Source organism: Artemia sp. Qi Xiang Cuo, chromosome 6 (assembly GCF_049724085.1).
Source record: "Artemia sp. Qi Xiang Cuo chromosome 6, ASM4972408v1, whole genome shotgun sequence".
In the NCBI taxonomy this organism is placed as follows: Eukaryota; Metazoa; Arthropoda; class Branchiopoda; order Anostraca; family Artemiidae; genus Artemia; species Artemia sp. Qi Xiang Cuo.
This window is the reverse complement of record NC_142799.1, coordinates 73743609-73760758: the sequence shown is the minus strand read 5'-3', so window position 1 is coordinate 73760758 and position 17150 is coordinate 73743609. Positions and strand designations below refer to the sequence as shown.

Sequence of the window (17150 nt, the reverse complement as noted above, 5' to 3'; positions counted from 1 at the left end):
GGCTCATTTGAACGGAAATTAAAAGTTTTGGTGCCCTTTTTAAGTGACAAAAAAAATTGAAGGGCAACTTAGCTCCCTCCCATTTTTTCCCAAAAAATAGGAAATCGTTTTCCCAAAGTTACCCAATAAAATTTTTTAGATAGCCATTTTGTTCAGCATAGTCGAAAATCTAATAAATATGTTCTTGAGGATGACTTGATTCCCCACAGTTCCCGGGGGAAGGGCTGGAAGTTATGAACTTTGCCCATTGTTTACATATAGTATTGGTTAATGGGAAGTATAAAGATGTTTCAGGAGGGATTTCTTTCTGATGGGGGGGGTTGTTGTTGGAGGAGGGGGTTACGGGGGAGGATCCTGCCATGGAGGATGTGTCCTTGGGAGAAGGGACATTTCTATGAATGGGGCGCCGGATTTCCCAGCATTATTTAAAAAACGATCAGGAATTAAACAAAAAAACAGTTTTTTTCAACTGAAAGTAGGGAGCAAAATTAAAACCTAAAACAAACAGAAGTTATTACGTATATGAGGGGTTCGCCCCCTAGTTAATACCTCGCTCTTTACGCTAAAGTTGTTTTTTGTACTTTTAAAAGAGTTATCTATCCTAATTAATCGGCCTTTGTGATTCAGGGGTTTGTGATTCGAACAAAATTCGAGCTTTAGCGTAAAGAGCAAGGTATCGACTAGGGGGCAAACTCCCTAATATACGTAATAAAACATACGAATATAAAAGTTCGTTACGTAAGTTAATTCGTTACGTGATTCGTTACGTAAGTTAAGTCAGATCAAAATTTCGAGATAGCCATTTAGCCAAAAAAGTAAAATTAATATGCAAATTTCGTTTTAATTATTCATGTACGGTGAGCCAAAATCAAAGCTGTATTAATTCAAAAACGTTCAGAAGTTAAATAAAAAAACAGGTTTTTTTTAACTAAAAGAAGGAGTGACATTAAAACTTAAAACGAACAGATATTATTCTGTATATGAAAGGGGCTGTCCCCTCCTCAATACCTCGCTCTTTACGCTAAAGTTTAAATCTGTCACACAACTTTATTTTTTAAAACAATAAAAAACTTTAGCCTAAAGAGTGAGGTATTGAGGAGGGGACAGCCCCTTTCATACACGGAATAATTTCTGTTCGTTTTAAGTTTTAATGTCGCTCCTTACTTTCAGTAAAAAAACTTGTTTTTTTTTATTTAATGCACAAATAAAAGGGCATATATGATGCTAATCTTGGCAGTATATTTTTCAATATATTTTAAATTAAATTCTTTCTTAAATCATTATTATGCACCTCTTGCAAATTCGTTTTGCTGCTAACCATGGTTTTGCTGCTACTACCAAGCAATATCAATTTTTCATTCAAAAACTGACAGAGGTACGTATTATATTAACGTAGCTTAATATTTAAGAGCATAATAGCTAAACGATGAAAATAGGATTAGGAATCAAGACAACTTCATTAATTTATTGAATGATATCAACTTAAACAGAATATTTAATTTGAAAACAGGATGTCTTTCCTGTACCTGTTTTTGTAGATAAGAATGTTAAAACACTTTCTCAAATACCCATTTTAACTTCTATGCCGATTTCTAAGATAATATTGACTTGGAAGCAATAGGATTTAGCTAGGTTTCCGTCTGGTGATTCTTAGACAAGAAACTAAATAAAATAGCCAGTGAGAAAAACTATTTTATTGATGTTCTGAAAACAAGTTCTTCTGCGATTTCATTGGTTGATTGGCTTTCCGTTTTATCTGCAAAAAGTGAAACCAAACAGGACATGTGACTTGTAAAAAACCACTCAAACATTATTTTCACCTAAAGCTACATTCGCATGAAAATTAAGCAGAAGTAAGAAAAAAGAGTAATATTATCATCAAAAGTATTAACGAAAACAAACCAAAAATCTATAAAAAGTCAGAAATATTTATATTGTTTTGCTTATTTTCCACTGGAAGATAAGTGTTTCCAACAGGGCCGTATCCAGGATTTTTGTTCAGGGGGGGTTTTACTAATTTTTGACTTTTTTGGGGGGGGGGTTTACTAATTTTTGACTCAGTTTTCGACTAATTTTACTGATCTTTACCTAGGTTTTACTAATTTTCCACTTATTTTCGAGTCGGTCAAAAATTTCGGGGGGGGGGTCAAACCGGGTAACCCCCCCCCCCTGGATACGGCCTTGGTTTCCAATACTTACATATTAACGCTACCGGAGCAGAAGTTGCGCAAATGCGCCTGCGCCAACTTAGAGCAATCTTGCTCTTCGCAAGCACACTTAGCTATCCTTTGGATTACTTGTTGTTTTGTTGTTTGTTGATTTTTGATGCCATTTTTTAGTGCTACGAAAATATGTATTTGGAAGTTGCCATGATGCAATTTTATTTTTTCAGGAGCTAAATATTCTTTTGAATTGAAGCAATCGCGAAATCTGTAGCTGTTGTGGTGTTAATACATATCATTATTTCTATAGAGTCTAAAGTTACTTCATAGCTCATATGTCAAGAATCGTAAGCCATATCCCATATAAAGAGCGTATATCTGATTTTACTTGATAGTGAAAGTAAAATTATTAAGCTTTTCCGAGAACAGCGTTTGTTCAGGGATTCAAATAAGAAAAACAGTAAAAGTATAGTGAGTAATGGCAAAACCTTGATTAACTTTTATATCTACAGAGGCTTAAAGATTTACTCAGACAGTTTTGGAGCTGAGACCAATCAGAAAGAAAAGTTTCTGATTGGCTAATAAAGCTTGTCCCGATAGAAAAAAAAAACAAAGAAAAAAAAAAAAAAAAAAAAAAATGGAGTCCTTTAGTGGCGCAGTGGGACCGATCTCTGCTTTGTAACACAGGACCCGGAGTTTCGAACTCAGCAGTAGCAACTTGCTGCAGGGCTTGGAATTTAGTTCGGGTGATAAGATTATGGAAAAGTATCTCCATACTCATCCAAACTAGAAGAAAAAGTGAATGTCCTGTATGGGCGCTGAGAATTTCATCTCAGCTTGAACGCTACCTGACTCGATGATGAGGTTATGCGGAAGCAGCTCCATACTAATCCAAAGTAGAAGAAGAAGAAGAAGAAAAAGTGAATGTCCTGTATGGGCGCTGAGAATTTCATCTCAGCTTGAACGCTACCTGACTCTATGATGAGGTTATGCGGAAGCAGCCCCATACTAATCCAAAGTAGAAGAATAAGAAGAAGAAAAAGTGAATGTCCTGTATGGGCGCTGAGAATTTCATCTCAGCTTGAACGCTACCTGACTCGATGATGAGGTTATGCGGAAGCAGCTCCATACTAATCCAAAGTAGAAGAAGAAGAAGAAGAAAAAGTGAATGTTCTGTATGGGCGCTGAGAATTTCATCTCAGCTTGAACGCTACCTGACTCGATGATGAGGTTATGCGGAAGCAGCTCCATACTAATCCAAAGTAGAAGAAGAAGAAGAAGAAAAAGTGAATGTCCTGTATGGGCGCTGAGAATTTCATCTCAGCTTGAACGCTACCTGACTCGATGATGAGGTTATGCGGAAGCAGCCCCATACTAATCCAAAGTAGAAGAAGAAGAAGAAGAAAAAGTGAATGTCCTCAGCTTGAACGCTACCTGACTCGATGATGAGGTTATGCGGAAGCAGCTCCATACTAATCCAAAGTAGAAGAAGAAGAAGAAGAAAAAGTGAATGTCCTGTATGGGCGCTGAGAATTTCATCTCAGCTTGAACGCTACCTGACTCGATGATGAGGTTATGCGGAAGCAGCACCATACTAATCCAAAGTAGAAGAAGAAGAAGAAGAAAAAGTGAATGTCCTGTATGGGCGCTGAGAATTTCATCTCAGCTTGAACGCTACCTGACTCGATGATGAGGTTATGCGGAAGCAGCCCCATACTAATCCAAAGTAGAAGAAGAAGAGGAAAAAAGGAACATAATGGGAGGAGCCACTAGGGCTCACCAGATTTCAATGTTTAAATTATCTATTGCAGATGGGAGTTTGCCCACTAGCATCAGTTAATATCCGGTTTGGGAACGGATTGAACTTCGAGATTAGTAAAATATTTTTGCGAATCTGCATGTACATAGTTTTCATAGTTAAGTCGGGAGTCTGTTGCATTAAGTCCGATTTACTATTTTTAATTCATACTAACTTTAATATCCTATCAGAACAATAATATTTGTAGAAAAATTTATGTTGAGAATGAATTTAGGGTTATTTTGTAAGATCAAATGATAGAAAATGGATACTAATTGAATTGAATTTATTAAAAAGACAAAACAAGGAATATATCACTGAATACCAAGATCCACGGTAAATTACACACAAAAATAACTTCAGCATAGTCTCCCTCATAAGGCTCTTTCACCAGGAAAAAAACAGAGGAGAAACAAAACTAAAAAAACATTTAAACAGATACATTCATAAAACATCTTTTAAATAATAAACTCACATCCCCAAACCAAAGAAGACCTGCTCCCCCCCCCCCCCCAAAAAAAGCTAGAAAAGGTAGTACACATGATTCCAACGACACAAAATAAAGTGCAGAACCAATCCAGAGACATAAACTTATCGGCAGAGCCAACACTATGAGGGGGGGGGAAGTTGGGACGTCCCCCCACCAATGTTTTGATCAGTCGTTAAAATCGTGAAGCAAAGTGCCATGATTTTCCGACGCCACTAAAGTTCTGAATAAAGACCACGAAAACGACATCTATACTGATACGTCATCTATAGAAAGTTCGAACTTGGTCAGTAAACGCAGCAGTTTTACCAACTCCTGCGGTGAGTTTACAGATTGTGCCACAATTTTCTATTTGGTTAAATAAACAACATTAAAATAGTGACATGATTTTTACCGAAATCTAAATCTCGGTCGGTAAATGCAGCGGTCTTACCGACACGTTCAGTAATTTTACGTACTGTATTCGAAACGGACATTATGCTAATTATTGACAAAAAACATTCGGTAAAAATGACCAGCCAGTCGGTAAAATTCCTTGCCCCCCCCCAAGTATTTTGACTAGTAACGGCCCTCCTCGTTGGAGAACTGGGGAAAAAATTAATTATTTGCAAGAAATTTTTTAACATACTTCTTGAAGATACCAAACGAGTGGCAGCTCCGTGCAGACTCCGGGAGAGTGTTCCAAATCATGTTACAAGCTGTCAGAGGGTTAAAGTCAGACCGTATTGACGGAGTATAAGCATCTGTAAATTAGTGGAAGTGCGGAAATAACACTCCTGAAAAAGGCTTATGCCAGCTGTGCCTCTCACTCAGACTACCTGTCTAGGCTTATCTTCCAATTAGCCATAGATTGATGGCAACTTGATTTTAATACAAATAGCCAGTTTTTTTATTCGGATTTTTCTTCAAGTTAGCCCGTTTCTCCCACCTTCTTAAAAATCCCTGCACAGGTACGTACATAGAAATCTAGGCTTATGATCTATATCTCAATGTGTCCTACACTTTACAACACATTTCATCTAATTCGCCTGCTTTTTCTTTTTCTTCTTTTCGACTTTCTGAAGAAGCTGGATTAAAAATACAGACTTCCAAGAAATTCAAAATTTTTAAGAGCGGATTCTTACCTTCCAATACTTTCCCCATACTTTACGCTACCGAAAAGTATATTACCAGCTAAGGCATAAGTGAGGATAAGCAGGAACATCCCCATAATGATGAAAAAAGACTTGTAGACTGACACGACAACTGTAAGCATCAGCATTCGAAGGGTTGCATGTTTCCCCGTTATGGTGAAGAATCGTAAGATGATGACGATGAACCCAAAGGAGTGGGAAAAATCATTCTAAAAGTGTAAGTCATAAGATAATAAATCATTGACTTTATTTCATATTAGATTGTTTTTTCTAAACACTAGAAAAAATGTAAAGAGCGAGGTATAAATAAAAGCAATAAAAAATAGTGGTAAAAACAAGAAGGAATTCTACCCCTTGTACTATATGTTTTTTCCTTTTCCTGGTTTTTCTTTTCTGCCTTAACATAAGAAGTGCTTCTTTATTAGAGCTTGTGATAGTCTTTAAAAACAATAAACATAAGCTTATTTTATTTTAACCCCATATTTCATATGTTCAAGAACAGAGAAGCCATGTTTTCAGGGTAAACATTTAGTATTTCTAATTGAATCCCCAATTATTTTTAAAATTTGTTGTGATGCCAGTCCTCCCCTTCTCGCTCCATAAAAAATCGCTTTCCGACAAAATTTTGAATAGGGTAAATAATTGTTTTTCTCTTAGGTCGTTATTCACTATTTAATAAAATCCACATAGCGAGCCAAAGACAAGATGGAGAGAGCTCAGTGCTATAGCAATTTTTTTTTTATTATTCATGCACGGTGAGCCAAGATCAAAACTTGCATTAATTCAAAAACATTCAGAAATTTTCAGAAATTTCTTTCTGAAAACATTCAGAAAGTTTTAGAAAAGAATATTCAAAGTGAAGTTTTTACCCAAAGAAGTTTACCGAAAAAAGACTTCAGCAACAAGTCTAGCGCCTCTAGTCAGTATTGGCAGAAATGAAGTCAGTAGTGTTGATTATGTATCATGTACAGAAAGTTCCTTTTAAAAGCGTTAAACATGCAGACTAACCATCAATTTAAATGCTATTTGTGGTTTAAATTTTACGCTTGTCCGATGTAAAATACTGATATGGGTTGTGAGAACAGGCATTATAACAAGAATGACTATTATCTTGTAGCACATAGATATAATAAATATAATAAATATTATATATAATAAAGATTTTTTAATATAATAAATATAATAAATATTTTCTAGAGTCATTGCTTCTATATTGTTTCTAGTGAATAGTTTTAGATACTAGTTTGTAAGGGTGTATCCAAAATTTTTCCTTGAGAAGGGGGGGGGGTGTATTTTTCCTGCAGGAGGTGTAGAAACAAATTCACAAAATGCATCAAAGATTTGTTTATATTCATTTTTTTTACTTTTATACAAACCAAACAAAAATTACGAGGGGGGTTAAATAACCGCCCTAACTGCATATGACCTTGCTCATTTGGTCAACAATGCGTATATAAAGCACTAAACTTTACTAGAAATGTGGTTTCATCCCGTTTCTTGACCTATAGTGAAAGAAAGGATAAAATTGTAACATTAGGTTTAACGGAAGAAGAATGATAGATTGATGAAAATCAAGATTTTGGGTACTTATCTTATTCTGAACGACAATTAAAGTGAAAAGCATGAAGCTTCGAACAGATTGGCGCAGAGGAGAAGCGCACACAGCCGTATCAGCCTCTTGTGACTTCTTGCTGCAATATGTTTCAGCAGTATTAATAGTGGCAGCGCACTTACCGAGATGGTGAAGTTGGTAACAATCCAGACTACTCCCAGTACCGTAACAAAACAGTCGTACTGATTTCGACGAGATTGCCAGTATCCACGTGGGGTAAACGCTGCAATTTTGACCACCACTTCGAAAACGAAAACACAACTAAAAATTGAACTGACCATGGCCAAATGGGTTGTATAGTCTTCTTCAGCCCGCCACTAGAAGGGGATAAAAAGGGTGCTTTTATACAATATACCGATTTCTATTTAACTCCTTGAATTTTAAATTTCCACAAAAACTATGTAGCATTGTGATTGAATGTTGCTTTAGAATTTTGGAAGTATGGCTTTTTATAACTACAAAAGGAACCTTTTTTTTAAAGGTTTTTCAGAGAGCCATCATGTATTTTTATGAGTTTAGACACCTAATTTTTTCTTTGGAGGACATTTATTTCTATCTTGGAACATATTATGATTCTTTGGGAGACAGTTATAAAAAAAAGGACTTCCTTGGTCTCATAGTACTTAAGATATGTTCAAATGACTGACATATTGCAAATTTGAATTCTTCGTAGAAAATTTCTTGGAAAAATTATTTCCAAATTTATTAAAATTATTTATCTTTATAGAAAAATATTATCATGAAAAATCACAGACATTTGAGGGAAACAAAATATTTTACAAGTCAAAACACGATTCAAAACGATAAAATTTTAGTTGGTTTTATATGCTTTCAATCTTTGACAGGAGATTTTTTAAATAAAAGTTTTTAACTACACCTACTGTATTTGTCATGTAATTAATTAAAAAAAACTTTTTCTCAAAATAAGTTTTTCAAAGAAAAGTAAAGAACTCCATTAAACAAAAAATCAGCAAAAATAAAATCAAATAATCTACCAAGCGTGAAACTACCACAAATCAGCATCGATAAATAAATGAAACCCTAAACGAACAGAAATTGAAATAAATAGCTGAGTCAAACTCAAAATGAGCAGAAACTTACATAAGTTGGGCTCAAAATCCCTATACCTTCCCAAAGCCAGAACATAATTTGCACTTTACTGAAAAAAAATATAAATGTTTTTACTTTTATAGGTTTAATAAATCAAATAATATTAACATTTTGATTAATAAATATCAGTAAATGTATATTAAACTGACAATGCACATTCATTCATGTGTTTCGGGAAAATGACAATGCACATTCATGTGTTTCGGGAAATGGTGGGCCTGGAAGGGGTGTTAGTTGCCTTCCAATCACTTTTGACTATTAAAAAGGGCAAAAGCCACTCCAATTCCCAATTGAATGATTCCTTTTCGAAGTTTCTGCGACAATTTCTTCGATACGAAGTGCCCTGCTCTAAAGGGAAAAAATTATAAATAATACATTGTGCCAACATTGTTCGTATATGCCCTCAGGGTATAACTTAAAACCCTTGCCCCGAGGGTCTTGGGGGAGGGTCCTCCCCAAAAAACATATTTTCTATCTGGATATCAAATACGATGAACCAAATGGCTATCTCAAAATTTTGATTGGATGTGTTTGGGGGAATGTTGGGAGTGGGGGGGGGGGGGGGCTAGTTGCCCTCCAATCACTTTTGACTATTTAAAAGGGCACTATCCCTTTGAAATTTCAATTGATTGAGCCCTTTTCGAAGTTTCTACGACAACTCCTTCGATACGAAGTGCCCGGGTATAGAGAGAAAAATAATAATAATAATAATTCATTGTGGCAACATTCTTCTTCACTGAGGCAGCGCTATTGCGCTGCCTATGATATCTAAGCTTGCAAAATTTAAAGCTTGAAACTAAAGAGACTCTCCCTGTGTCTCCAGGAAAGGTGCAAAGGCACACTGGAGCTACTTGGACATACAATTTATCGAGAAGCATCTCATCTCCTAGGTTTTTACTTCAATGCAGAAAAGGTAATTTAACTGAGGAAAAAATCAACTAAATGCGTCACTACTACTACTACTACTACTAACAACTCACCGCACCACCAAGCCGCCTGAGGGCAACACAGCTACGCACGCTCCTCCTCCATCCCAATCTATTCAAAGCCTCCCTTATTACACCCGCCCACGAAGTTCCCATTTCTTTTAAATCTTTCTTTATGACGTCCTCCCACCCCAGACGGGGACGACCAGCTTTCCGTTTAGCCCTAGATGGTTGGCCGAAAAGAACAATCTTCGGCAATCTGTCATCCTTCATCCGCACAACGTGCCCTAACAACCATAACCTTTCTTTCATTTTAGCCATAGAGAGTGGTATTGCACCATATTTTTTGTAAAGCCTACTGTTTGAAATACGGTCAGTCAGCTGGGTACCCAGAACAATCCATAAGCAATTTCTCTGGAAAACATCTATCAAATCTTCGTCTGCTTTTTGGAGTGTCCATGCTTCAGAGCCAAATGTGTCACTGACCAAAAAAAAAAGAAAAAAAATCTCTCGAAATCTAATATAGATATATTAAAAACGTGCCAATCGAAGCAAATTTGACATATTTAAAAATATTAATCAAATTTCATAAGGGGGAATGATATATGTTACTTCTTTGATTTTTAAATACTGTTATTATTCTAGAGCGTGATCGTTTTAAAAATTCTGCTGGAATTTAATACAAGAATATTTACATTTTATTGTTTTGCAGGTAGGTTTATTCCTGTGTAACCTTTTATAACGATTAAAAAAAAAGAAGAAAAAAAAACATACAAAACAAAATCAAAACCCTCAGTGTGAGATTTAGGATTCTTAAGGATTTTATTATCGCTCAAAAATGATTCATAAGTTCCTGGTGCTTCACATACAAACAACTTTAAAAGTACATTTGGAGTAACTTTCGACTCCGGTTCACTGTTTTCTGTATTATTCGCTTAAACTTTGTAAGGCACAGAAACATAACTCTTCCAACAATTTTTTTTCAATGCACAATCCACAAAATACTTGCGTTTGTCTGTGATAAGTAGCAAAAATGAATCAGGGCTCACATTCGTACAAATCTTATGCAAGCCAATACCAAGGATAGTAAAAATAGTATATATATATATATATATATATATATATATATATATATATATATATATATATATATATATATATATATATATATATATATATATATATATATATATATATATATATATATATATATATATATATATATATATATATATATATATATATATATATATATATATATATATATATTTGGGCTTGAAAGTGGATGTGTTTTTGTTGATAGTTGTGGTTATGCAATTATGGGAGGCAAACTGGTCGAAGTGTTAGTTTTTCAGAGTTGGGTAGTTTTTACTTTGAATCATTTCTAGGTGAGCGGTGGTGAAGGAAACTCAGTGGAGACAAACTGGTGTAAGTTTTAGTTTTTATATGGATTGAATCTGTTTCTTTTGTCATTCATAAAAGCAGATTCTGTTGAACCTTTCGGCTTTGCTCTAATGAAAATTATAAAATAAATACACTTTCCTGTTGGTTACTTCTGGTACGTTTGGTAAATTCGAAACAATCTCACGAATACAATCTCACGAAGCAGATTCTGTTGAAGCATTTTTGTTTTTCAAGTCTAAAATTTTTAAAACTACTGTTACAACTGACACGGATTGCTCTTTTCAGGAACGGGTTGCAGTTTTCAGGAACGGGTTGTTTTTTTGTTACCATTCATTGCCAGGAACGGTGCCTTAAAAGGACTTTTGGCTGGGACTACTTAAAGGTGATTCGCTTTAGATCTGACGTAATAGTTGTAATTAATAAAATGCTCTTAGCCATGTGACTTGACAAAATTTACATAGTAGGAACTTGGCTTAAAAAGTATGTAATTAGATTATAATTTAAGCTAACTTTATGTTACTCACTGACACACTAAGAAGAGCACTATTTAAGAGAACCATCAAGGCCATGAAACGCTTGAACATAATATGCTGTGTGACATCATAAGCAACCGCCCTCCATGACTGGCTGTCAGGACGTGGTGGGAGATGTAATGGCTGGGCAATTTTCAGTCTCTTCTTAAGGTCACACCTGAAAAAAAAAAAGATGATCACGGCAAGCAGCATAGGGTAATAAGGATTTTCTTGCAATGAGATTACAATTTTATTACAATTATATCAATCTACCCTAGATATTTTTCAAAAGTATTGTTAGGATATTTAGGTTGATTTTCTTATCTAGATTTTGATTTATTTTGCACAAAAACGTACTTTAGAATGCATATTTAACGGCTAACTTCAGCCACTGAAGTTAGTACTTGTGGTATGACACCCCCCCCACTTCACAAATACAGACATCCTCACCCTTTCACTCGCATCAGTTTAGAGAGCAGCCCCAAGTTATAAAAGGCTCATAATTATATTAATATGATTTAACATCAACAATAAAACATGAATAATGAACATTCGCCTACATGAGGAACAAGCTATTAAATAAAATCTGTTTACCATCTCCTTTGATCCACGGTCAATAGAGCTGTTCCTTTGTTTTCAGAATAATTGGCAATGACAACGCCAACAAACAGCGTCAACCCAATCATGCAGCCAAGAAACACAAAAATATGAATATAGATGGCGTGGAGCTAGAATAAAATATTGGATAAATGTCTAGAAACTATTAACTAAAAAAGATTACGAACCGAATATAAAAAAATAAAATTGTAAATTTAAACCATATAAAAACGGATTAAAACCACTTCAAAACTACGGAACTTCCTTGATTGATTGACAGGGACCGAGGTAGTAGAGTGAGGAATTGATATCTGCTCCTCAAACATACCATGGATCTCTTAGACTGATATTTTTGGAAAGATTTGAAGAAGATTTTGAAGGATCAGAATCAATAGAGGTTCTGGCCTCTCTTGCACCCGTGGCAAAATCTTGATAGCCCCCCCCGTCTCCCAAAAAATTTCCGGCCAAATTTTGATAAAAATTTTCATGCATTAAAAAAATTTCATTTATTTAAATCTGACTTTTCTTACTTTAGCATCTTCAAAATTATTAATTACCTAGTCCCAATTGATTAATTCTGATTCTTGGCGTTCTATGCTTATTAATGCTAAATCACTTAGTCACTCCTGGCCCATAGTCGGTCTGAAGTACGTTAATATTAATTTAAGTTTACTAAACTACCCTTCATTACTGGCCACCGACAATGCGATCACTAAAAGTATTTGATAGGCAATTCTTATGTTGCAAGGACCCCATCATCTCTGTATTGAACAACTAATTCTAAAAATACTAAAATTAATTAAAAATTCAGTCTACTAAGTTTTATTTTCAAGGAATGGTTATGAAGATATGGGAAAAATGAAAGTTCTCTCGAATTCATTTTGCTTATACTTTTTACCAACTGCGCCTCCTATTCTATTTTAGTAAAAACTAAATCTAAAAATTACAAAATAATCATATGAGACAAGATATGAGATATACATTTATTAAAAAAGAAAACAAACACTATTAGCCTTTTGGCTGCCAAGAAAGGCAATAATCTTAAACGGTTATAAATTATAACCGTTACAACTACTACTACTAACAACTCACCGCAGCACCAAGCCGTCTGAGGCTAACACAGCTAGACAAGCTCCTCCGCCATCCCAATCTATTCAAAGCCTCCCTCTTTATACCATCCCAGGAAGTTTCCATTTCCCTTAAATCTTTCCTTACGACAACCTCCCACCACAACCGAGGATGACCTGCTCTTTGTTTAGACCTAGACGATTGGCCGACAATGACGATCTTTGGCAATTGGTCATACTTCATCCGCAGAGCGTGCCCTAACCCTCTCAACCTTTCTCTCATTATAGCCCTAGAAAGCAGGATTGAACCACGCTTTTTGCACAGCCTATTGTTTGAAATACGGTCAGTCAGTCAGGTATCCAAAACATTCCGTAAGCAACTTCGCTGGAAAACATCTAGCAAACCTTTAGATTAATTATATCAATATTTGCACCCCCTAAAATTTCTCCGCCCAGAGAAAGCGCCCCCTTTGTCCAACCCTAAAACCACCTCTGTTCAGAAGGTACCAAGGACTTGCAGCTTGAGCCTCAGCTTGTAGGTCCACGTCATAGACAAGGCAGTAGCTATAATAATATAATTATAATAATAATATTTATTTATAATCCAAGAAATACAACGGAAAAACTGTGGAGTAAACAACAAAAAAAGAAGAAGAAAACAACCATAAACATACGATTCTACAATACACCATAAATAAATTAATTAAATTAAAAAAAATGGCCAAAGAGGGTCAAAAACATCAACCATTGTTGAGTTTTAAAACATAGATCTGCAGATATTTGTTTCAGTCACGAGGGCGCATCAACAATGTCAAATTTAGAAACGACTCTATGGTTCCGGTACCATCGAGGCAGACACAGCAGGTATTTACAGTACTTAAAATATCCTCAGCGTATTTTCTTCGTATCCTTCTTGCGAAGGAGGAAAGCAAAACAAGAAATATAAAAAAAAGTGGTGGCACAAAAACTAGAAAAAAGACGGCAGTCCTTTTCGGTTGTACCGATCACGATCGGGCAGAATTTTTCCGTCACCAACCCGCATACTCTTCAGAACGCTGAACGTAACAACGGAGCAAGTAGACAAAAGTGACGTGGAAAAAGATAGACTTAACCATTTAATACTTGCTGAACATGATATAGTTGAAGAACTCAAGCAAAGAGGTGATGCTGAGGGACGAATCCCGAAACATAAACACTAACATTTGGCAGCATTAACTGAAAGGCCTATTGTGGACAATGGGGCTCAAAGTAGGTCAAATTTGGAAGTAACACTTTGTTTTGTCCATCAAAGAAGCAGAACATCATCAGCATAAGCCATATGACTAATGCCTAAACTATCGTTGTAAAAAACTGACGGTTGAAGACATCGGAGTTACGAAGCTAAAACACACTTAAATAAACTCGGATATAACACGGCACCTTGCCTAACGCCTTTTTTGAGCAGGAATATGCTCCCCTACAGTAACATTAAACTTCACCCTAACTGAAGAATTAGCATACTAATACTTAAGCACGGAAACAACAGAGAGGTTAACGCCAGACGCTGCTAGAGAAAACAAATCATTTGAATGAATTACATTGTCAAAAGCACTAGATATATCAACGGTCAAACAATACAGGGAACTTTTTTTGGCTTCTTTAGCCGATCCAAAATATAATGAGCTTGAACGCAGCCCATACCTTTTCTAAAACCAAGCTGGAAGGGCGTAAAATCATTTTTTGGAGTTAATAATAGCCGGTAGCAGCAAAGATTCAAATAGTTTACTAACAAAACAAGACACAGTGATAGGGCGGTAATTAGAGCAAGCACCGGGGTCCTTATCCCTCTTAACAATAGAAGATATACAGCCGGGCAAACACCTATCTGGCAAAATGGACTGTACCAAGCACATCTGAAAAAATAACTGCAAACCCTTCAGTAGTTCAGGAAAATCATAAGCAAAAAACGTGATGCAAAGACCATCACTATCGAGAGACTCAGACTTATTCACTTGCTTAAAAGCTTGGAGCATAACACCAGATTCCACCGATAGCACGGTGATAAGAATCGGAAGGATTGAGTTGACAAGCTTTGCAAAATAATTTTGAAGACTAACATAAAATGAAAGTAAAATGTAACATTAAATGAAAGCAAAATATTTATATAATGGGAAACGAAATCACATAGCCGAAGAGAGGAATTAATTGGAGGTGAAACACATTACACTGTTTATAACACAATCCAAGGATTTCTTGTCGCAGGGACCATCCCAGGATTTCAGTCTCACCCTACACAGGGAATACTTGTACTCTCAGTTGGTTTTCTGCTTTATTTGATGGACTGAACCAGAAGGAGGACAATCACAGGCTATCCATTTGCGGAGCCAGCCTTCCCTAAGGGATTGCGAGTACCCCTTCACACACACTCAGAGGGGACAGCATTTTTAGCAGCAGACTTGAGACAGAACACTATTTGTTGATAATACGAGTTAATTTCTATCAGCCTTGAAGTTAAATATACAGATGTTTGCAAAAACTAGAACGGTACTTTAATAGACGATAGTAACTGGGAAAATGTCAATACATAAAGGGGAACATCATCATTTTTCTAATTTATCTTTGAGAACCACTTGGGAGAGTTTCGACGCACAGATCTTGCCATAGAGCAGGATGGTTGGCATGCTATTGGTAAATGGTCATCGTCGATTTTATAGTCGTCCGCATGAACGATTGATGAACGTAGAGTTGAATCTGACACAATTACATGATCAAGGTTAGAGTGACGCAGCTTTCATTTATCATCATTAATTTTCCACTCACCCAGTACTTGCGGAACGGATGGTCGAACAATCAAAGAAGGGAGGCAAATACCCTGCAATATTTGCACGGTCCATCCTTCACATATGCAGTTTATTTGGAAAATGGTCAGCATGCTGGTTTTTTTTACAACCTAAACCGTGCAAGAATGTTAGTCTTTATGATGGGAGATACAAATTGGGCCTCAGGTCCTTCACTGCTCTTTCCTTGACATTTTTTTTTTATTAGAAAAGTTGGCCCATTGTAAAATTTTTAAACAAGAATCGTTCAAAGATTTCGTAAAGTCCCGATGGAGAAACGATCTCATCTTAATGCTATGCTGCGGACTAGCTCAATCTAAAACCTAGCCAAGTTTTGCCTTGGTGCTAAATAGATTTAAAGCTTTATTTCTTGCAGAAACAAGGTAATTTGAAGTTCACAAGAACAAGAAGATAAACCCTGATTCGATGCAGCAACTAACTAAGCCCAAGCCGTCGGATTTGGATGAAACGGGGTGAAAACCAGCAAATCTTGAATCGGCGCAAAAACAAGATAAATTTAAGCAACAAACGGACTTGATGGAGAATCGAATTTAGTTTTATGTCCCTAATGTATACTCTCCCGTGAAGATTGGACAACTACTAACTGTGTAACGAAAAACTCGTAAGGTATCCTCTGCATAGCTTCAAGTAAATATTTTGACAGCTGAAGATAAGTGATTGGCTGGTAGCTACAAACACTTACCAATTATAATTGTTAATTGATAATTATCAGTATGTAAGAGTTAGGGTATATTCAGCGTAAAGATTCAGTTATCGAGCAGATTATTATATCTGGAAATCAACTTTTAGTAGAAAAAACCTTCATATGCAGTTATAACTTTTCGATAGTAGCGGACACTAAATTAAAAAAAAAACACGATTGAAAAATAAACCAAAAAAATGTGGTACCAATCATATGAAGAAGGTATAGCTTTCTTTTGAAGGTATAGCTAGAGCTGTAACTTTGAAGCTGAATTCTTATTGACGAAAAGCATTGTTTTGCTTATTTTCGCTTATTTATTTTCACAGTTGAACGTAACAACACTGACAAAATCTGATACTGCCCCAAAAACTTCACAGTTTTAAAGAAACCAAAAGAAAATTCTTATAAATTATGGTTTTCAGATATGATTAGGGCTAAAATGGGCCCAAGAGACCAAAAATATTTTTATTTTGATGCCTTTAGAACTTAAAGGAGTACATATAACTTCGTTATTTTTAAAAATGTGGAGTCTATAAGAAGATATCAAATCCAGAACAAATAATTTTAAAATTAATAAGATTAAAAATTCGAATAATCAATTCCTTATGATGAAATAGATTACAAAATATTATGCATATTTTATATGACAGGAATATATTTCTACTCTTTTTTATTTGGATTATAGTGTTCTCTGATAGTCCAAGTTTTGATTTTAGTTTTACTGACAGAAGCTGATTGCAGCTTAATCACTCTTCGACTTAAGCTAACCCTCTCAGTGTACATTTTGTTTTGTGTGGCAATAAATATCTTAAATATAAAAAAA

The 17150-nt window shown here is 35.5% G+C and overlaps 1 protein-coding gene and 1 pseudogene across 1 annotated transcript in view; both read right to left on the bottom strand.

The window, feature by feature from the left end:
• Positions 1-17150, bottom strand: part of na (sodium leak channel non-selective protein na) — a 228890-nt gene that overhangs the window by 32829 nt on the left and 178911 nt on the right. The window contains exons 21-24 of the mRNA XM_089091203.1: positions 11739-11872; positions 11157-11322; positions 7315-7509; positions 5572-5789 (exon numbers count right to left, since the gene is read on the bottom strand). Coding sequence (XP_088947329.1) covers positions 5572-5789; positions 7315-7509; positions 11157-11322; positions 11739-11872 — 713 coding nt within the window. The remainder of the gene's footprint in view (positions 1-5571; positions 5790-7314; positions 7510-11156; positions 11323-11738; positions 11873-17150) is intronic.
• On the bottom strand, positions 14521-17110 carry LOC148951580 (uncharacterized; annotated as a pseudogene).